This window comes from Aspergillus glaucus (genome assembly GCF_001890805.1).
Source record: "Aspergillus glaucus CBS 516.65 unplaced genomic scaffold ASPGLscaffold_1, whole genome shotgun sequence".
Lineage (NCBI taxonomy): Eukaryota > Fungi > Ascomycota > Eurotiomycetes > Eurotiales > Aspergillaceae > Aspergillus > Aspergillus glaucus.
Window position 1 is genome coordinate 651,959 of NW_019170453.1, and position 18,943 is coordinate 670,901.

At 47.3% G+C, this 18,943-nt stretch overlaps 7 protein-coding genes and 1 non-coding gene across 8 annotated transcripts; 4 read left to right on the forward strand and 4 right to left on the reverse strand.

The window, feature by feature from the left end:
• Positions 1-333: 333 nt before the first annotated feature.
• Positions 334-2,718, reverse strand: ASPGLDRAFT_78419 (catalase). Its single transcript, XM_022549958.1, has 11 exons — positions 2,632-2,718; positions 2,438-2,567; positions 2,355-2,378; positions 2,090-2,300; positions 1,940-2,032; positions 1,871-1,878; positions 1,671-1,794; positions 1,325-1,612; positions 1,183-1,267; positions 697-1,125; positions 334-626 (listed from the first exon to the last, which is right to left on the reverse strand). The coding sequence occupies exons 1-11, from the start codon at positions 2,660-2,662 to the stop codon at positions 544-546; spliced, it is 1,506 nt and encodes a 501-aa protein (XP_022405861.1). The 5' UTR covers positions 2,663-2,718; the 3' UTR covers positions 334-543.
• A 530-nt stretch (positions 2,719-3,248) lies between these two features.
• On the reverse strand, positions 3,249-4,564 carry ASPGLDRAFT_1489566 (uncharacterized protein; the record flags this gene model as incomplete). Its single annotated transcript, XM_022541984.1, has 3 exons — positions 4,442-4,564; positions 3,615-4,381; positions 3,249-3,291 (listed from the first exon to the last, which is right to left on the reverse strand). Exons 1-3 carry the CDS (start codon positions 4,490-4,492, stop codon positions 3,249-3,251), a joined length of 861 nt encoding a protein of 286 aa, XP_022405862.1. The 5' UTR covers positions 4,493-4,564.
• An 817-nt stretch (positions 4,565-5,381) lies between these two features.
• ASPGLDRAFT_70975 (DUF3632 domain-containing protein) lies at positions 5,382-6,252 on the forward strand (the record flags this gene model as incomplete). Its single annotated transcript, XM_022549526.1, has 3 exons — positions 5,382-5,666; positions 5,712-5,932; positions 5,990-6,252. 3 exons carry the CDS (start codon positions 5,382-5,384, stop codon positions 6,183-6,185), a joined length of 702 nt encoding a protein of 233 aa, XP_022405863.1. The 3' UTR covers positions 6,186-6,252.
• Positions 6,253-7,709: 1,457 nt separating this feature from the next.
• ASPGLDRAFT_41143 (glutathione S-transferase family protein) lies at positions 7,710-8,736 on the forward strand. The gene is made up of 4 exons (XM_022545348.1): positions 7,710-7,898; positions 7,969-8,015; positions 8,069-8,106; positions 8,168-8,736. Exons 1-4 carry the CDS (start codon positions 7,820-7,822, stop codon positions 8,718-8,720), a joined length of 717 nt encoding a protein of 238 aa, XP_022405864.1. The 5' UTR covers positions 7,710-7,819; the 3' UTR covers positions 8,721-8,736.
• Positions 8,737-9,094: 358 nt separating this feature from the next.
• Positions 9,095-10,988, reverse strand: ASPGLDRAFT_41146 (prefoldin-like protein). Its single transcript, XM_022545349.1, has one exon. It carries the CDS (start codon positions 10,916-10,918, stop codon positions 9,152-9,154), a length of 1,767 nt encoding a protein of 588 aa, XP_022405865.1. The 5' UTR covers positions 10,919-10,988; the 3' UTR covers positions 9,095-9,151.
• Positions 10,989-11,140: 152 nt separating this feature from the next.
• ASPGLDRAFT_161359 (TFIIH/NER complex subunit TFB3) lies at positions 11,141-12,679 on the forward strand. The gene is made up of 3 exons (XM_022542478.1): positions 11,141-11,218; positions 11,273-11,513; positions 11,564-12,679. Exons 1-3 carry the CDS (start codon positions 11,176-11,178, stop codon positions 12,414-12,416), a joined length of 1,137 nt encoding a protein of 378 aa, XP_022405866.1. The 5' UTR covers positions 11,141-11,175; the 3' UTR covers positions 12,417-12,679.
• Positions 12,680-15,843: 3,164 nt separating this feature from the next.
• ASPGLDRAFT_70980 (uncharacterized protein) lies at positions 15,844-18,494 on the forward strand. Its single transcript, XM_022549527.1, has 4 exons — positions 15,844-17,044; positions 17,348-17,585; positions 17,666-17,992; positions 18,053-18,494. The coding sequence occupies exons 1-4, from the start codon at positions 15,939-15,941 to the stop codon at positions 18,437-18,439; spliced, it is 2,058 nt and encodes a 685-aa protein (XP_022405867.1). The 5' UTR covers positions 15,844-15,938; the 3' UTR covers positions 18,440-18,494.
• Positions 18,495-18,712: 218 nt separating this feature from the next.
• ASPGLDRAFT_t9 lies at positions 18,713-18,794 on the reverse strand. Its single transcript has one exon. It is a non-coding gene; the product is annotated as a tRNA-Gly (tRNA).
• Between the last annotated feature and the right edge of the window lie 149 nt (positions 18,795-18,943).

The window sequence follows — 18,943 nt, forward strand, 5'->3', positions numbered from 1 at the left end:
TGTTGTTGTTGTTGTTGTTGGTGGTGGTGTTGTTGCTATTTAACGTCGGTGTGGGATCCCGGAACGGAATATACGACGGGCAGAGCGGAACTGCCTGGTAAGAGCCTGAGGCTATTTTATGTACAGGAAGCACCTCCCGCGCGGGAGTATGCTTAGTAAAGATGAGACCTCCTGGGCAGGCAGTAAAGTAGAGAGGTATAGGGGATCTAATCCGGCATTTACCTGTTTTTTCGCAAGGAAAAAACCCCGTCCAGGCTCGGGGGAAAACCTGCGAGAGAGATACTTGGTATAAACAAGATTTGTGGGTGGAGAGTCAGGCAGGATTCGAACCTACAAACTACCTAGTGATGTGCGCACCGGCAGGTTAGCCAGGCTCAGTGTCCATATCACTGAGCCACTGGCCCGTTGTTATTACATTACATATTCTAGGCATCTTCTTGGCCTCGGGGGACCGGTGAAGACTTTGTCTCCAGAAAAGACAGACAAGACCTAAGACACATTTGGATTTTGTTTCCGTTTCGTGGTCTTGGTGGGAAGGGTAATCTAGTGTAATTTAGAAACTACAAGGTCTTCTGTAGCCTTCTTCACACCTGCACCTAAGTCTTGACTGATACGAGAGAAGAATGCTATACAAGCCGTTAGCCTGAGCACAACTGGCCTTTTCCTTCAAGTGCTGGTTTGGGGAACGGCACATACTATAAGCTTCATGTCGGAGCCTATCACTCTTGACTTTACTGAGATGCACAGCGACATTCCCAAAAAATCTCTCCTGATGACCTGGGTCTTTCTTGATCACATTCCACAGAGCAGCGGGCTGGACGAAATCCTCATCTGTAACATGCGTGGTAAAGTTGGTAACTTCTCCAGCCCACCTCTCATGTTCAGTCAGGACACTGAGGGACTTTGGTCCGACTCCTTTTATGTCTTGGTAGAATTTGGTGGGTTGGAGTGAGGAGCCAACATAGTTTGGATCAGCCCCATAATTGTCTGAAAAGTTCATCAAGCCATCACGTTGGAAAGGGCAATACACCGGTGCTTTGGCAGCATTTGTGGGAAGTTGCTGATAGTTAGTTCCCAGTCGGTATCTTGCTGCATCAGGGTAGGCAAACAACCTCGCTTGCAGCACTGAGGGCACATATCAGATAAAAGCACCACCGTATATTTGTATAAGAAAATACATACTTGGATCAGCAGATGGTGCAACCCCAGGTACCATATTAGATGGTGAAAAGGCAGCCTGCTCAATATCAGTGAAATAGTTGTTGGGCTGTGAAAAGTAACATTAGCAACCATGTAATGCCCCAATAAACAAAGTCAACTTTACATTGTGATTCAATGTCAACTTGCCAATTTGCCGCAGCGGAAAGTCTTGATGCGGCCAGACCTTGGTCATGTCAAATATGTTCCACCGATAATTCTCTGCCTGTGCGGGATCCATGACCTGGACATATACACCCCAGGTTGGATAATCACCCCTCTCAATTGCTTCGAACATATCCTGGATTAAAAAATCTGGGTTCTCTCCTGCAATTCGCACTGACTCCTCCTTGGTTAAGTTCTGGACTCCTTGGTTTGGTTTGATGTGAATCTTGACATATTTGAAAGAGCCGTCCTAGATGAAATGAAGGTTAACATTCTGCTCCCTATCATGGAAAATGGGTTCTCCCAACCTCTGTTGTAAATTTGTAGGTGTGTCCGCTGTATGCGTTGATGTGGCGTAGAGATGCAGGTGTTCCACGGTCACTGAAAAGGTGCAGCAGCTCATGGAAACCCTCGGGGTTGCCAACATGGAAACTTTTTACTCAAGTCAGTAATTTTTTTTTTTTTACCAAGAACTTGTGTCACCAGAAATATGAAGATTTCCACTTACTCCCAGAACTAACCGGATGTTAGCTATATGGTATCCTTCAAGTTCAACAGTTTGAAGGGATTTACTTACCATATTCGGATCTGGAAGATGGGTCTGCGGATGCCGCTTATGGGATCTGTTCATAGAGGGAAACTTGATTGGGTCTCGAACGAAGAAAACTGGCTATTGCCCAAGTCAGTACATCCTTATCAGTCACATTGTACAAACTTGCCCACATACAGTGTTATTGAACACCCAGTCGAGGTTTCCTTGATCAGTATACAGCTTCATTGCCCAGCCATGTACATCGCGTGAAGTATCAGCTGAGCCGGCTTCTGGTCCAACTGTAGATACGCGCCATAGGACTTGGGTTTTTTTGCCCACTTGATTAAGAAAACTAGCCGATGTAATGTCCGAACAATCATGGGTGACGGTGAATTCACCGTAGGCTCTGGTGAGCACTTGTTAGGATCTATCATATCACTATGAAGGGAAATGGACCTACCCGGCAGCTTTGGCATGCACAACCCTAAATACACACAAATTTATGTCAGAGTCTATATGGCTCTATGAGTTTCTTGTACTCACCTTTCTGGGATTCTCTCTCGAGAAAAGTGAGCCAGCGTTTCAATAAGCTGAGTGTCTTGAAGGAGTGCCAGACCACCACCGCCTCCATTGCGCAGTTGCACAGATGTGGCATTACTGGCGTAAGGACAACCTTAGTTGTTGAAATAATCAGCTCAAAACCTACAAAAAGTCCAGAGGTAAATTGACTACTTTACCTTCAGCAAGAGTATAGTAGCGTTGATCCATATTGGCTTTCTGATGTTGGAATTAGCTTCGGTGTCAAATGCTGTAGAGGTGGTCTGATTATAATTCAACAATTGTTGTCCGTCAGCCCATAGGATTGTTGTATTTATTAATCTGTGGGAGGTGCACTTTATTACAAGCCTTTGACATCAACGTTACAAATGGATCCAGCATATGACATGACGTTGCACCATGGATTGTATCTGCATCCGGCAGTTAAGGTTTAATGGGTTCTAACCCCGCGCGTGGACCCGTTCCCAGAAAATGGCACTCAATTTGCTTGGCCAGTTAGTTCTACCTAGAACAATAACTGAAGCGGCTGCTCCTCGTGGTTATCACGGCTCGATACTAGTAGATAAAACGAATGATATTCAAATATAGACTAGGTAGTCTCTCAACAAGAATATTGAATCTGGAAAGGGAAAAGGAGGAATCCGCCAGAATGAGACAAAGGGATCCATCTACACTGTTTGTACTGGTTTCCCAGTATGTAGCATTTGCAAGATGAAGCCAAATGAGCCCTCACAGATTGGATGGTAGCCGGAGTAACCAGATGACCTTCAAAATATGCTTTTTTACCAGGCCATGTCTATGGCAATACGAAGTCAACTATGAGGTCCCATACATAATGCCTAATAAACAATAGTGGATATTGATGACTAGACTACTAATTTAAACCAGCATATGACAAGTGATACTGGATGTTTGTCACGGGCTCGGACTAGTAGATAATAACGGAAATGATATTCCTATCTAGACTAGGTAGCCATCAACGAGAATATCGAATCTGGAGAGAAGAAGGGAAAATAAATCTATCTAGATGATGAAGGGGTTTTTATAGCATTGTGCGATGGTGCTCATACCAGTGCTTGCCTTGATTGCTCGTATGGCTTTTTTTGGCATGTTGGTGTCGTTTGTCTGTATTGGCGTTGATGCAGCGTTGAGCCGTCACAACCTCTTTGGCCTGCAGGAAAGCAAAACTAGGGCCGATATTATCCCAACATCCCCAGTTGGCGATTTCCTGCAGTAACTATGGCTTGCACTCGTATCGAGGACGCCATTAATGTCCTTCGCGATATTTCCATTCACCTCCTTTAGATCTCTCTTCAACTCGTCTATAAGACCCATAGTGAGATCAACTGTTTGCATCTGATTTCTAAGCTCCCGTATCAGATTCTCAGGCTCATCATCCGCCGTCCATATGAGTTGGAAGGAAGCCGCAGCGATAGGCCCAACGATGGGAATAAAACCGAGTGCAATTGTAGTCGAGTTCCTGATAAATGTCTTCCACCAAAATTCAGGTGCGTTGAGTATCGGCTGAAGATCGATCCCAACATTGGGACTCAAGACTTTCTCGAAAGCAAGATCTGTGTCATCACTGTAATGTCTGTCGATTCTATACTTTGTTTGCAATTCTGAGCTCTTGACCATCATGATATTCTTAGTGGAGTAAACGTTGCCTTTACGAAATTCCAGAGGAATCGCCAGAAGCTTCACCAGTCCAGGAACACTAATTGCAATGGCCCATTCGTGATCAATATGAATACCTGTGGACTTGTCCATGGTGAATTGCACTGGCCGTGTTTCATTGCCAAAGTCGTGGAAGATATTGACAGTTTTGTCCAGTGCAAAATTTACATGAAGGAAGGTGCACAGCTCAGGATAATCAGGATTTGAGGAATGCATGATGGGTATGTGGAAAGACCGGATCCACGCGAGACGCTAAAATGAGTCAGAAGATTCACCTTCTAAAGCTGGAGTCTGAATAAGGAAGTCATTTACATCAATGAAGACCCATCCTCCTTCATCCTTTTTTGGGATTGGCATGGTCATGTAGTAAGACTGGCAACGGTCCGAAATTTCAACCAGATTACGGGAGGGTGATGAGCCAACCCTAAGTCCAGCCCCTCGCTCAAAATCCCTAAATATATTTCCATTTATATAGAGATCGTGCTGTAAGCGTGTCTTGATGTCTTTATGATTTGGTCCGTAACTGAAGGCAACGTCCTGCCAACAACCATAAATTGGTTTGCCACCAAGAGCCACGCACAACTTTATAAGTTGAGCGGGGATTATCGTAGGAGGTGCTAGGATGATGATACGCCTCTTTGTTCCAGGCGTACTCAATCATCATATGGCCGAAGAAGTCCTTCTCATCGTTAGCTCGGTACCAGCCTTAATGGTGGGCGTCCAATCCACTCCGTTTGAAGAAGGCCTGTCCTTCAGGGTAAGGTAGGGACATTTTGTTTCCAAAGTTATGGAAGTCTAAAGAGAGAATATATGTTTATATAGATATAAAGTAGCAAGTACACAAAAGATCTCTGCTGCTAGTCCACACTTCATATGATAAGGTGGGGATTAAGAAGATATATATATTGTCAGCTCTGATCTGCTTTCTACAGTCATCTGCAACCCTCTAACTTGGTAATGCCAACTTAACAGCAACTAAGCTAGAGATCGATAGTGGAATAATCCCGGCATTATGTTTCCTTGATATCTGACCCGTGAAATTCCCGGCTGTATCGGGTACCAAATATTGCAGGGGGTCCTGGCTTAGGGTACTCGACAATATTAGTCTACTGAAACTTTAATGTGAAACCAGACTGTCATCAGCAAATAAAGGCACTGAAGGCACTCTCACAGCCACGCAGCTGCAAACGTATTTATACATGAGGATTCGCATGCATTATTTTCGTGATTTGAGATCAAACATCTTTTCAAAATGGCTGCTGTCACGGACGATATCTTTGCCTCACGATTTGCTGTCCTGCAATACTTGTTCAGTGACAATATATCTGCACAGAAAGCAGCTAGACATTTGGCTTCAATCTCACTATCAGACAACACGACACTTGAAGGTCTTGGCCGTCTATGGAGTCTGATGATAAAGTGCGTATACAGATTTCCCGATCACCATGACAAGCTCGTCGATACTCTAGTCCAGCTCTCGAAACTTCCAGACGCCAAGACAGACAACAAAGATCCCATATTCCTACATGACATGCAAGTTTGGAAAGACCTACCTATGCTTGGCTGGTGATTCCGTGATGAGTGGAATGCATTTGTACCTCCTGGGCTTCCTGAACGTCGACAAAGCGCCATATCAGACATTATCAACTGGGACACATTCACCGCACTTTTGATGGCAACTGAGGAACCTGTATTCGCATACTCCTGGTTTGCACTGATCACCCTCCGCGACGCACTGGAAACACCGCCAAACGAATTGTCAGAAGAGGATCCTCTAGAGGCATTGACCCCCGCAGCAGCAGCGTAGATCAGTATTATCGATGTAGAGATCTATGACTGGGATGAAGCTTTTGGTGGCAGTGTGGGTAATGCTCCAGGGAGAGGAGGCCCGCTCTGGAAAGGAAATCATGGCTTTTGTAAGGAGAGGTGGGAGCTTTGGCTGGAGAGATTTGGGGAGGTGGCTAGAATGGAGGGCGAGATTGGAGACAAGGTGAGAATGATAGCGAGAGACGCGGTGCAAATAATGAGGGAGATTGGGGATGGGGACGTGGAGTGAGAGATTTACCTTCATGTACTGCCAGCCGTTATTGATTGAGTGATTCGTCTATTTTGTTCTAAAGGATGGGTTCTAACTGTTCGGCTTTAGCGAAGGCAGGAATCGAGATGGTTCTTTTATGAATGAATGCTTGAAGACTACTTATCCTTTGGCGACTTTTGTTTTGACAAACTTATACCGATGCCTCGAATATTTCTTGTGTGCACCGAATTATGTTTCCGGAAAGTACCCCTTGGAAGTACATAGAGCAAAGGGAGATGTTTTGATGCTTGCAGGGAGACCCTTTTTTCTCTTCCCCGTGTATACACGCACATACCACCCGTAGTTTCTCCATGATAATAGATATTTTCAGTACACTCACATACGAAAACACATGCAACAGCCAGGATTTGCTGGTGGAATTATGACTGGAAGGGAAGCCTTACCCTATGGTCGTGTATACTGGATTTATAGTTGAAGCAACATGCCAATTGTAGTAATCTAAAGCTAAGCCATAAAATCGATCGACATCACCAGCCCTTCATTACCCAGTTATCCTCCAATTTTACTTCCCAATCAGGTCCAAAGTTGCGTTTCATAAAACCTTCGAAGTTTGGATGATCCCTCGGAATATCCGAGATATATCGAAAAGTGTATTCTTTGACGGGCACTACATATGCAATCTGGAGCCATTCTGGGAGAGGTGGAGGATCCTGTCCTTCCTTGGGTGCTATTTCGAGGTAGCCACGTCCGTTTTTGCCATAATTTGAGAAGTTCCGATATCTAGGGCAAGTGGTTAGGAACTCGAATGTATGAAAAGACAAAACAGACTTACCCCATTTTAAACAATCTCTTCATCTACCTATTATAAACCACCTCAGGCACGATGTCTTTCCTGTCGATATCCGAAGGCCATTCTATATCCTGGAGACCCCATATATCCATCAACTGATCTACCACTTCTGGTGGACAGTCACGCATCGTAAGTCCTGGATCATAGATCTCGAGCACCTTTTTGAGGGCGGATTTGGAAGTTTTGGTCTTCATCGCTTGGTGTCGTGCTTTGAGATGTGGTGAGCGTTCTATCCTTCGACGTCGGATTATCTTGGCGTTTCGACGCGCGGTTTCCTCGTCTGGGGGGTTTGGGACTATCTCGTCAGAGTCAGGCATTATGTGAGTTATTGTTAATTTGGTATGAGCTGTGGACTGTAAGTGAGGATGTAGCAGCTATAAGCTGATAACAGAGAAGAGCAGTGGTAATGTTAAGGGAAATAAAGAGCTGGGTGGATGATGAGTCTACCTGCCTGGTTGTCTGTTGAGTCATTGTAGGCAGTAACATGCATGCAGACGGACTCGAGCAATGCCAAATATTATGTCTATGCTATCTCATTGACTAACACTTTGATAAAAATAATAATGTCGAGAGTGAAACACTGAAAGCTTGATGTGCATATTTGCCTGAGGAATCATATCTAAAGCCGGAATCCCGAATCTCCGAGTCTCCCCTCTTCGGAGACTTTCTTAAATACATAATGGTGCTGTAGAGGCTTCTTACAAACCAGATACCAATCTAGTTTACTATAACTGTTATTTTGGTCTTTGTTTGGATTTCCAGACTGCCACTGCAAGAGATCCTAACAGCCCGAAGATCCAACATGGCATCCAACCAATATCTACTTTATGACTTACCCAGTAAAGCACCAGGCTTTACATGGTCGCCGAATCCCTGGAAGAGTAATGTGTCCCTTTTCACCCTGGGAGGAATTTAAAAACTCATCAGGTGACAATCTAACCTACAATTTAGCCAGGCTTCTTTTGAACTTCAAGGGCCTTAATTTCCGAACACAATGGGTAAGCGAAGCTATGCAACGATGCCTGGAAATGTTGCTCATGGATACATATAGCTTGAATATCCAGAAATCAAGCCGGAATTGGAAAACCAGTCAGCTCAACACGTACCCCTTTACCAAAAAAGATTTCACAAGTTTGTCTAACTGAAGCAGCACTCCGCCTAACCCCGAGGGTATTGCATATACCATCCCAGCTATCGTTTGCCCCGATGGAACTTACATGATGGACTCGCGCAAAATCGCCAATTACATCGAGCAGCAACACCCCCAGCCTCCACTTCACTTGGACTCCAGCTACCTGGCCAAAGTTGAAGACGTTTGGTCTCGGTACATGAGCGCTTTCTATCCTATCTTCATTCCCCAGGTCCCGAAGCGGATTCTCAACGACGCAAGTCTTGAGTTCTGGTATACGACTCGCGAGAAGTGGTTTGGGATGCCATTGGATCATTTGGAGAAAGAGAAAGGAGGGGAGAAAGCTTGGGGTGAAGTTGAGGTTGCAATTCGCGAGGCTACTGCGCTGTTGAAGGAGCGGAATGGACCTTTCTTTCTGGGGGATACGCCCAGCTATGCTGATCTTGTCTGGGCTAGTATCTTGCTTTTCTGTCAGCGGTTGGGGACGGACTGTTTTGAGGAAACTCTGAAAAGAAGTGGTGATGGCCAGGTTCATCTTGACTTGCTTGCTGCTGTGGAGTCTTGGTCTAGGTGAAATGATCATTGATGGGAATTAGAATGCGTATCGTTTCATGTCGATATCGTTAATCGTATTTGCAAAATGAATATTATTGTTTGATGCTGGTTATATTTCTTGGGCTGCATAAAATAAATGTGAACATCTCAACTCTACAAGACGAATCGGAAATGTCGAGGGTGAAACGTAACCATCTCTCCATAGATATCCCATCACCTCACTGCCCGTAAGTACTCGAAAACAGTCCAATACGTGCAATGAGACAAAAGGAAAACGAAAGACAGCCTGAGAGCCCGCGGTTTGTTCATCTTGGAATATCCTTGAATGAAATACACCATGGTCGAGATGTATTCATAGAGAATAGAGAATTCCGACTGATAGGGGGGGGGGGGGGGGGGGTGAAGTATAGTGATGCAAATGCAATTGATTGTTGGGGTATATATGCTTTTCTATGATTTGTTCATCCGCGCGGCTTTGAATTTGCTTACCCGTGGCGCATCATCTTCGTCCAAGGGAACAGTCTCGGGTTCATTGTTCACGAATCCACCGTTTTGCTGGATCATCCGGTTTCTCATTCTGTAGAATTCGCTCGCGACCTCCTTTTTGTGAATACTCTCCTCGATCTCGTCCGCTTCGGGTGCTGGGGCGCTCCCTTCTTTGATGTCTCTTTCAACGAGCTTGTCCGCTAAGATCTTGTCTTGAGGTGGCTGTGGTTCCGAGACGGGCGGTTTCTCGTGCACGAAAGCATCGGCAATGGGTTGAGAGAAAGGCTTGGGTTCCGCAGGCTTGGCAGGGAATAGGGGCAGGGAAGGAGACGGGTCGGATTTGCGAGCTGTCGAACGGACCTCGGGGGGTCGGAAGCTGATATTTGTAGCTGGAGTTGGTGTAGTAGGCTCGCTACTAGGGGCGTTCTTCCTGGCACTCTTGAAGCGAGAGGCCTTCTTAGGAGCTTCAGTCGGTGCGGAGGTCTTTGCGGCTGGTTCGGCCCGTTCGATAATAGCATCCGACATTGTAGGCACGTCGGGCTGCTGAGGCGGAAGAGTCTTTTTCTCTGTTGAAGGGGGCTCCGCCGCAGGTGCGATATCGAGGTCATCAGCGAACGCAACCTTCTTCTTCTTTGATTTCTCCTTTCCTGGGGCCGGCGCATCTGGCTGATCGAGGCCATGTTGCATCTCATCTGGCAGCGTAGCCGTGTCTTTGCCCATGTTCCACATTCCTTTAGCACCTAATTTCTCCTCCAACTCGCGCATTTTCTTGTGATAATCCTCACTCAGGACGGAACCCGTGCTTCGTCCGAATTCATCTTCTTCCTCATCTTCATCATAAGTGCCGTAACCGTCGTCATAAGAGACATCGCTTCCATTTTCATCAAGCTCAAGCTCTGCCACCACGGCACCAATCTCGTTCATTCCGTATTCCAGCATTTCTCGTCGTAACGCTGCATCTTCAGGAGACTCGTCGACTTCCGTGACGGGGCGCTCTTCGGGGATTTCAGGACGCGGTTCACCTGTGGGTTTCGGGGGTTCAGGCTGCGTTTCGAAGGCTTGACGGGAAATCGTCGTTTCTTTTGGAGTTGAGGCGACTTTTTCTTCTCCCTTCTTTTCGTCAGGCCGAGAGTCCTCCACTTCTTCGACCTTCGATTGCTGCGTCTCAGCCTTTGTATCCTGCTGAGTATCCGGAATCTCCGCGCCCACTCTCTTCAAAATATTCAAAAGCTCCGGCGCCTCACTTCCCGGTGTCTGCGTCGAGCCCGAAACAACATTCCCCTCCTCATCAAGTTCCTCCATAATCTCCGTCATCGGCAGCTGCGGATCAGTAACAGGAGGCGCCTGACCAACAGCATCCAACCCACTCAGTTGATTCTCAGCCGTAAGCAACCTCTTCTCTACAATCTTCACATTCTCCCTCACGTAGTCGATCCGCCTCGATATAAGGCTAACAGCCTGTTCCTTCGACCGCGTCACGCCCTGCTTTGCGCCCAATATCACCTTGACCTCCTCTTCGTTGACCAAGTCACCACCGAAGTCGCGACCGATGCGTAGGAAATCGTCTGTCGAGGCATGATTGTCCAAATCGTCGATTTCTTCTTTTAGGCCGTCGTATTCGGCTTCCCAGGTTCGCCAGTGGTAGAGGGATTCTTGGAGCTTGAGGATGTTGGCTTCTAGTTCGCGGCGCTGGCGCTCGAGTTCGTGGAGGTTGTTGGTTGGGACGCCCATTTTTGTTGGTCGGAAGAGGAAATAAACCACTTCCACTGGATATTCAAATAAAAAATAGAACCAGTTGTAGGGGGGAAATGCGAAGGGAAAGAGAAAAAGATCCCCGCGGGAGGCGAAGAGAAAAAAGAAGGGCGGAGGAGTCACGGAGCTCTCTGATTGGTCGGAGACTCTTGATAGGACATCCGGTGGTCTTTCGGCGCTGCTCTTCGTCTCTCTTCACTCTCTGTCGCATACCACCTACTATCGCAGTCGGAATCATGCCTCCACCGAATAGGATACTCGACCGCGGGGACGATGACGGTATGTCTGCTTTAAGCTCTTTACCGTTCTGTGATGAGGACTAACCCGGCTTAGAGGTCTGCCCCGTCTGCAAGTCCTCGCGGTATTTAAACCCGGACATGCGGTTCCTCATCAATCCAGAATGTTACCATAAGATGTGCGAGTCATGCGTGGACCGGATATTTTCTGGAGGACCGGCGAACTGTCCGGTGGCAGGGTGCCATAAGACGTTGCGGAAGAATCGATTTCGGAAGCAGACATTCGAAGACATCAACGTGGAGAGGGAGGTTGATATTCGGCGGAGAGTGATGCAAATGTGGGTTTCATATCCAGCGCTTATTATGTTTGGGGTCTAACAACATCCAGCCTCAACCGCCGCGAAGAAGAATTCGACTCGAAACGAGCCTGGGACGACTTCCTCGAACAACGCGAAGAGATCATCGCAAACCTCGTAACACGGACCGACGTCTCCAAAACCGAATCCGATCTACAAGCCTACGCATCCGAAAACGTCCGCTCCATCCGCGCGAACCAAGCTCTCGAAGCCCAAGAAGCCACATCATTCCAAGAACAACAAACACTGGAACAAGAACAAGCACGCCTCCGCCGCCAGGCCGTTCGACAGGAATACGAAGACGAACGGCGCGAGGTTCTTGCCGGCAGGGAGGACGTCATCAGCCGTCTTGCCTCTGGGAAGCCTACAGATGCAGCGACGATCGCGCGTGAGGGCCAGAAGGTTCTCCTCAAGAAGTCCTCTGCTCGTCGTAGTGAGGAAGAGCGGATTCGACAGAAACAGGCTGCGTTGCGGAACTCGGATGCTAAGAAGGCTGGAGGACCAGTGGCGCCGACAGAGCGGGCGGGTGGTACTGGTTTGATCAAGGGTCTGAAGAAGATCAAGACTCCGGAACCGGAGAAGCCGTACGATCCTTTTATGGGACTGGTGCCCAACAAGCGGGATTACTATACGTTGCAGGACCACTACCCATCCGGATACCTGGATCCCATCCGACAGGATACCCGTATGCAGGCCGGAGGATACGACCTGGGGGAGTACTATTCACGTACTCTGCTCGAGGCTTTTGCTGGATTGGGTTGTTTTGTCGATGAAGAAGTTTCCAAGCGAGATGCATCGAGTGCATTGGGACTTTCTAGACCGGCTACTGAAGGAGCAGCCATGGCCGCTGTTACCAGTTCTGGGCTAAACGATGAGAAGATATGATCTCTTGTCTGGCTGTCCTTGTGACAGCTCCTCGCATTTATCACGAAGTTAACATATCTAAGGCGTCTTTGGGTCATGAGCATAGCGAACGGCGCAATGGTTTTCGGGATTTTACACAACTTTTGGTCATTCGACAGAGTTAATGCAAGAATAACAGAGAACATGTGCTACCAACCAAGGCATACTGTATGGGCTAACCAAGAAAACACAATTTCAATAAACATTGGAGTAATTCATTGTTCTATGAACGACAACAGTTGGATATACTTGCTTGAACATGATTCACCTTAATGTGTCCGCACTCGTAAAGCCACTAAGGAACCGTAACAGCGTATCTGTCAAGCCAATGCTAGCCATGAACATCTCGCCAATCCCCTGTTCTGATCCCAATGCCAGCACTCAGTCGGACTACCTTCTCCTCAATCCACTCTATCACCGCTCGATGTAACTCGCCATTCTGGTCAGATATGTGCCGATACGTCAATAAAGAAAACCCAGCCACGACTGCCAGAATCACTCCTTAAAGCAACTCCGCAAACAAGTAGTAGGCTTTCGCTGCGTAAGGACCGAAATACGTATCCTAGTTTTCCTTCGCCACAAAAATACAGTTCGGTGGCACTTGGTACTTGCCATCTTTCTTCATGTTTGGGATCGAGCTTGTTCAGAATAAGACAAAAACATCATTGGTGTCAGTGGCATTTCGACGCCCAGCTTCAAGATTGAAGTTCGCCTTCTTAACGTTTTTGTATTGATGAACTTCGTTTCTGGCTGGACTCGAATCCAGTGCCAATACGGCATCTCCCTGTCCGTTTCGAATGATATGCGAGTGTTTTCGCAAGTTGATCCTACCAGAGCTCGAGGTATCTACCTTCCAGTAATATCTGTTCAATGCTATCGTTTTCGTCTTGAGTTGCCGGACAGATGTATCATCGCTTATATGAGAGTTGGTGAGCTGGGTGCGCTGTGTTGCAGCATCTATAAATGCACCCTGGTGGAAAGCTATGGGCTGTCCTTCGTCGAAGACGTGTGACTTGATCTTTCTAATTTTGATCATTAAGATTCAAAATCACTCCAGGAAAAGCCTCCTGGGAGTGTCAGGTCCTCTTTTGCCCGTAGGTCTCTATAGTCGAGCAATTGGAGCTCATCAAAGAACTCGCTTTATGGATAGGAGTCACAAAGCAGTAGCAACCAGATATATGGCACATCAAGCCGTCCTAGTGAAGGGGTACATGGTTGCTTCGGGGTAAACCGGAGAAGTCCATAGTGGCAGAGATTATCAGGTGTCATTTGGGTACCTGGGATATGCTCATCCCATTTAATATATCTGTTCGTAAGCGCTGTATTTACAATAGCGACTGCATCTTTCTTTTGAGGCAGAATACACATGTATCCCTGTTTGATGTCCCAGAAATAATCTTTCACTTCTGATTCAATGTCGTTATCGGGCTGAGTGGGTTTTGGGAAGCATTGCAGCAGCATTTCTAGTGCATGTCCATGGCCACCGCAGTCTTCGACAAGGACTCGCTCTAACGTGCTTGTGGTAGTTAATACTGGCTTATTATTAACGGTAGGAAGTCGCAATGGGGCACATGGAAGCACCACTATCATTCTCCGCGAGCTTCCGAACACATTGCGATGAATCAGACTGTTAGTCGAGGATGTGCCACAGACAATGCGAAAGCCTTGCTGTGCAAAATCACCCAATCTGGCAAGCGTCGCTTGCAGTGAGGCATCACCGAATTTGCGGGGGATATGCTGCAATCCGTCAACTATGAGGATTATCGTCTTCGTCTCCAATTCTAATTTGAGCCATCACTGGCGACAAGCAGGCGGATGATATCTTCCGGTAACGGTGGGTTCCAGGTTCTATGGAATGTGTAAAGGTCTGTCTTATTTCCGTTCAAGAGCTGTAACAGCATTCGGTATCCGATTGCTTTCAACGGGTCAACATAATCTGTCCGGATGCTTACTTTTTCCAAACTGATGTGGAACACAATGGGATCCTAAAGTCGATCAGCTAGCTCGCCTTCTCTATCCATTCCAGGATAAGACCCGTTGAAACATTTGTACGCAGTATTCTGTAGCTCAGCAGCGTTTCGCGATTTCCCCGTTCCAGCACCGGACAAGAAAAGATACGATGGGATGGTCGTCTTGTCCATCCTTCCCTTCTTGTAGCTTCGATATTGACATGAGATTTGCGAATGCAGTGTGTCGATAAGCTCTGGCGATTCTTGATGGTCCCAAACTCGCCCAGAAGTATTGAAAAGAACATTCGGTATAGGGGGACGATATGGTAGTCCTGTACGTTATCAAATCAGCACATGAGCTCCAACAGAGTAGAAGAGTGAATAAAACCTGTCCTCCCAAAAACAGTCCTAATATCCTTCTTCCCGTCTAGTCGCCGAACAACAACCACAATATCAAGTCGATCTTTTGACTGGCTGCGCTGCACCATAAACCTAGATGAAAGGCGCTGGTCACATTTCATATCCATCATATCCCGTGGCCGTCCTGCCTGGTATAAAGTCCATTCGTCAATGTCAGTCATTAAAGTATCCCATGTCTCGTATCTTCTCTTTAAGATCGTAGTAGATGTCACGGTTGGGCGTGCATGTTATGGGAAATGGACTGGATAACTTGTCGCTGAATGCGCACCATAATCTGTATTGGGGTGGTTCAGGCATTTTATCGCTGTTGCACGTAGTTGGAGGGATGTTTGAGAGAGGAGCTCTTTCGCTTGGGCTTGAGGATGGGTTTCTTCGATCAGATGTCAGTCGAAGTTGATGTCCGAGTTTGTGTCGACACTGAATATGAACGCTTTTGACACGCAGAAGCGATGAAGGAAGTCGACAGATTAGACGGCGGGGCATGAATAGGTTAGGTAGACACCACAAGAAAAGATGCCTATTTCACTTGATTTTAGCAGAATGAATGACTTGCCATGTACAAGTTGCAGAGTTTTTCAACCGTCATAGATATCTTTGACGACATACAAACAAACTAGACTGGAAACCTTAGACAGTCATGTTATATCTGCGGTTTTTGTATACTGGACTCCTTTTCTATCACACCATCTATTATAATGACAAGCATTCTCTACATTGTGGGAGGATTAGGGTCATAGAGTAAGCCTGATTCAGTACCTGAATCATCATCAGGCGCAGGACTCGATAGTTATCCCTGGTCCATTGGACCGTTGATATGGAATATCACTACTTCTACAAACCGTACAGCTGGGACGTGACAACCGGAGTACTCCGTAGTTCGCCTTCGTTCGCCGTAACTCAAAGTCGGAGGTTAGGTCCGCAGCCATAGGGCTTGTCTTTGCATGTCATCATGATGCCGGATGAGGCAATGCCTCTCCACGCTTCCCCAGGCGTTGCTGAATAAAATCCGGGGTTGGTCCCCCACATCGTCTGGGGATGGTATGAAAACATTGTTCTTTATCCTGCCCTGCTAACAAGTTGGGCATATTCTGCGCACCTCTTATATGTAACTTTTGACACCCATTAACGAATCGAAATGGCCGCCGCCGGAGCACAATATGCCTTACAGACAGGCTTGACCTTTGGTATGTCAGCAACAGAGGGCATACACTCACCTCACCCCAAGCCAGTGGACCCAAAGTACAGCGAAGATGAGTACGTATTGCCGGCATCCGTCACCCCGGATGCCAATGCCCGTATAGCACTGCGCGGGAAAAATCAGGATGTCCTCGTTCCTTATATTTGTATCGGGGCTTGGTCCTGGGGAGATAAGGCTACCTGGAAGTACAACGCCGTCAATGACCTCCCCCGCATTATGGAAGCCTGGGAAAAGCTGCAAGGCGCCGGGTTGACCTTTGTTGACACGGACCAAGCGTACGGAGACGGTGAGAGCGAGCGTATCTGCGGTCAGCTATTCAAGAAGATGCCGCGGGAAAACTTTGTGATCCAGACCAAATGGAAGGCCTGGGGCAATTTGACGAGTACGCTACTTCAATCCCGCGGGCCACACCACGATCTCCAATCGTCATTGAATAATCTCGGACTTGACCATGTGGACATCTACATGGTCGATGGACCCATCCATCTCAATATGATCTCGACAGTGGCCAAAGGACTCGCTGAGTGCGTGAACACCGGCAAGGCCAAGGTAGTCGGAGTCGCCAACTACAGCAAAGAAGAGATGATAAAAATGGCCGATGAACTCGCATCTCACGGCGTCCCCCTTGCCGTGAACCAATGCGAGTACTCCGTCATCAGACGGCACCCGGAGACATCAGGATTAATCCGCGAATGCCATAGTCGCGGAATCGTTTTCCAGGGCTACGCCGCTCTGGCTGAAGGCCGCCTAACGGGCAAGTACTCGCGGTTCAACGAGCCTCCACGCACGTATCGTTTCAGCAGCTATCCCATGCATATGCTCGATCCGACCCTTAACGTCCTGCAGCGGATCTCCGAGGATAGACAGGTTCCAATGGCTGCTGTGGCGCTGAACTTCAACATCAACAAGGGAGTTTTGCCGGTGGCTGGGGTTCGTAGCGCCGCGCAGGCTGTGCAGAATATGCAGGCACTGGGATGGCGATTAACTCCTGACGAGATGCGGGAGATTGAGAAGGTTAGCCTTGAGGGAGCTACAACTGTCATGTGGCAACATGGATGATTATGTTAGTAATATGACCCTAAATTGATAGAATACCATGTCTCTGTGCTATTAATAGCTTCAAATCTATTCTTTGTGTAGTAAATCGACTGTAGAAGTGGTGTATAAAGAAGAAGTGAAGCTGCGGATGACGTTGCCCCGCGATGTCGGCCCCGCATCTCCGACAGCTCCTACAGCTGAACTCTCCATAGTACAGCTCGATCCTCATCACTCCCTATCACTTCTTCTGCACATCTTTCTCTTGTGGTTATTTGGTAAACAGCAAATACAACCGTAAATATGGACAGATCCAACAAACCCTCCGCCATCGGGGTTGGCGCATCGCTTCCCCAGCCTACCGTCTCTCTCCGCGAGAATAAGATCGAAGCCACCTTGCCAACCGGCGAATCCGTCACGGTTCACCTGTTTGGTGCCACAGTGACATCCTGGAAACTTGCCAATGGTCAGGAGCAATTGTTCGTGAGCGAAAAGGCTCATCTGGATGGTTCAAAGCCTATCCGCGGTGGAATTCCAGTTGTCTTCCCTGTATGTTTACATGTCCTATACCATATTGTTATCAATCAACGCCCTGAATACATCTAAAGCTAACACGCTCTCAATCCTAGGTCTTTGGCACCTCGCAGAACCACGCTACATCCTCATTGCCCCAGCACGGCTTCGCCCGGAATTCGAACTGGGAGTTTCTCGGCAAATCCTCTTCGGAATCCCTGGGGAAGAACCGGAAAGAGGGTGATGACTCCGTTAAGCTCGACTTTGGACTTTCGCATACGTTGCTGAGCGAGGAATTCCGCAAAGCGTGGTCACACGAGTTTGCGCTCGTGTACAGCGTCACACTGGGCAAGGAGGGATTGAGAACGTCGCTGCAAGTGCAGAACAACGGTAGCGAGAACTTTGAGTTCCAGGTCTTGATGCATACCTATCTGAGCATTGAGGTGGGTTGGATTCAATGAACATATGCGTATTGGCTTTGGCCATTTGACTGACCAAAACAGGACATCTCCAAGATCCGCGTCAACAACCTCGAATCCAAGACCTACGTCGACAAGGTCCAGAACGCAACCACCCACACCGAAAGCCACCCCGCTCTACCTATCACCGGCGAAACAGACCGTATCTACCAGGCCCTGGATCCCACAGTCCCGATCATCGTCTCGTCTACAGATGGTAACAAGCCGCTCTTCTCCATTACCCGCGAGGCCTTGAACGATGTCGTGGTCTGGAACCCTTGGATCGAAAAGACCAAGGCGATTTCTGATCTCGGCCCCGACGAGGTGTACCAGAAGATGATTTGCGTTGAGGCTGGTTCTGTCGCGGGATGGCAGGCGCTAGAGGCTGGTGACTCCTGGGAGGGTGGACAGTTGATTCGGGCTGGACTGTGATGGTCAACTGTCGATGCTTATGCTTATGATAATGATGTCTCTGATGACTACTGGGTAAACAGCGATATTAGCCTGATGACTGAATAGATTCCATCAAGAAGCGTACCCCGTATTTCTGACCACCAAATAAAGAAAATTTTAGACCCAAAAAGAAACGAAATCTTGTTCACAAATACCAATACAACAATAAAAAGAGAGAGAGCGCAAAGAAAAGCGGAATCGAAAGATTCAAAAAAAATTAAAAATTAAAAAAAATAAAATGATAATAATGCATGCGCCAGCCGAGATTCGAACTCGGGCCACCGTCTATCCAACTGTTGGGAGGACGGGATCGTAACCACTTGACCACTAGCGCTTTTATTGTAGTTATTGTCTTAACTTATGGTATATATGTTAATATTGGTTAAGCTTTTCGGCTAGAACCACCCTCTACCATGGTTCTTATCTCAAGTTCTCGGTGATCATAGATCGGAATAATAACCTTCGATATTCTTATAACTATGT

Excerpts from the sequence above, each read along its gene's own strand:
- ASPGLDRAFT_78419 (XM_022549958.1), bottom strand. The coding sequence starts at position 2,662 with ATGGATCAACGCTACTATACTCTTGCTGAAG. Across the intron at positions 2,379-2,437 it reads CGAGAGAGAATCCCAGAAAG|GGTTGTGCATGCCAAAGCTG; the intron begins GTGAGTACAAGA and ends GTGTGTATTTAG. Across the intron at positions 2,033-2,089 it reads ACTGGGTGTTCAATAACACT|CCAGTTTTCTTCGTTCGAGA; the intron begins GTATGTGGGCAA and ends CTTGGGCAATAG.
- ASPGLDRAFT_70980 (XM_022549527.1), top strand. The coding sequence starts at position 15,939 with ATGGCCGCCGCCGGAGCACAATATGCCTTACAGACAGGCTTGACCTTT. Across the intron at positions 17,045-17,347 it reads GAGGGAGCTACAACTGTCAT|ATCCAACAAACCCTCCGCCA; the intron begins GTGGCAACATGG and ends AAATATGGACAG. Across the intron at positions 17,586-17,665 it reads GAATTCCAGTTGTCTTCCCT|GTCTTTGGCACCTCGCAGAA; the intron begins GTATGTTTACAT and ends TCTCAATCCTAG.
- ASPGLDRAFT_41146 (XM_022545349.1), bottom strand. The coding sequence starts at position 10,918 with ATGGGCGTCCCAACCAACAACCTCCACGAACTCGAGCGCCAGCGCCGC.
- ASPGLDRAFT_41143 (XM_022545348.1), top strand. The coding sequence starts at position 7,820 with ATGGCATCCAACCAATATCTACTTTATGACTTACCCAGTAAAGCACCA. Across the intron at positions 7,899-7,968 it reads GTCGCCGAATCCCTGGAAGA|CCAGGCTTCTTTTGAACTTC; the intron begins GTAATGTGTCCC and ends CCTACAATTTAG. Across the intron at positions 8,016-8,068 it reads TTAATTTCCGAACACAATGG|CTTGAATATCCAGAAATCAA; the intron begins GTAAGCGAAGCT and ends GGATACATATAG.
- ASPGLDRAFT_161359 (XM_022542478.1), top strand. The coding sequence starts at position 11,176 with ATGCCTCCACCGAATAGGATACTCGACCGCGGGGACGATGACG. Across the intron at positions 11,219-11,272 it reads CGACCGCGGGGACGATGACG|AGGTCTGCCCCGTCTGCAAG; the intron begins GTATGTCTGCTT and ends AACCCGGCTTAG. Across the intron at positions 11,514-11,563 it reads CGGCGGAGAGTGATGCAAAT|CCTCAACCGCCGCGAAGAAG; the intron begins GTGGGTTTCATA and ends AACAACATCCAG.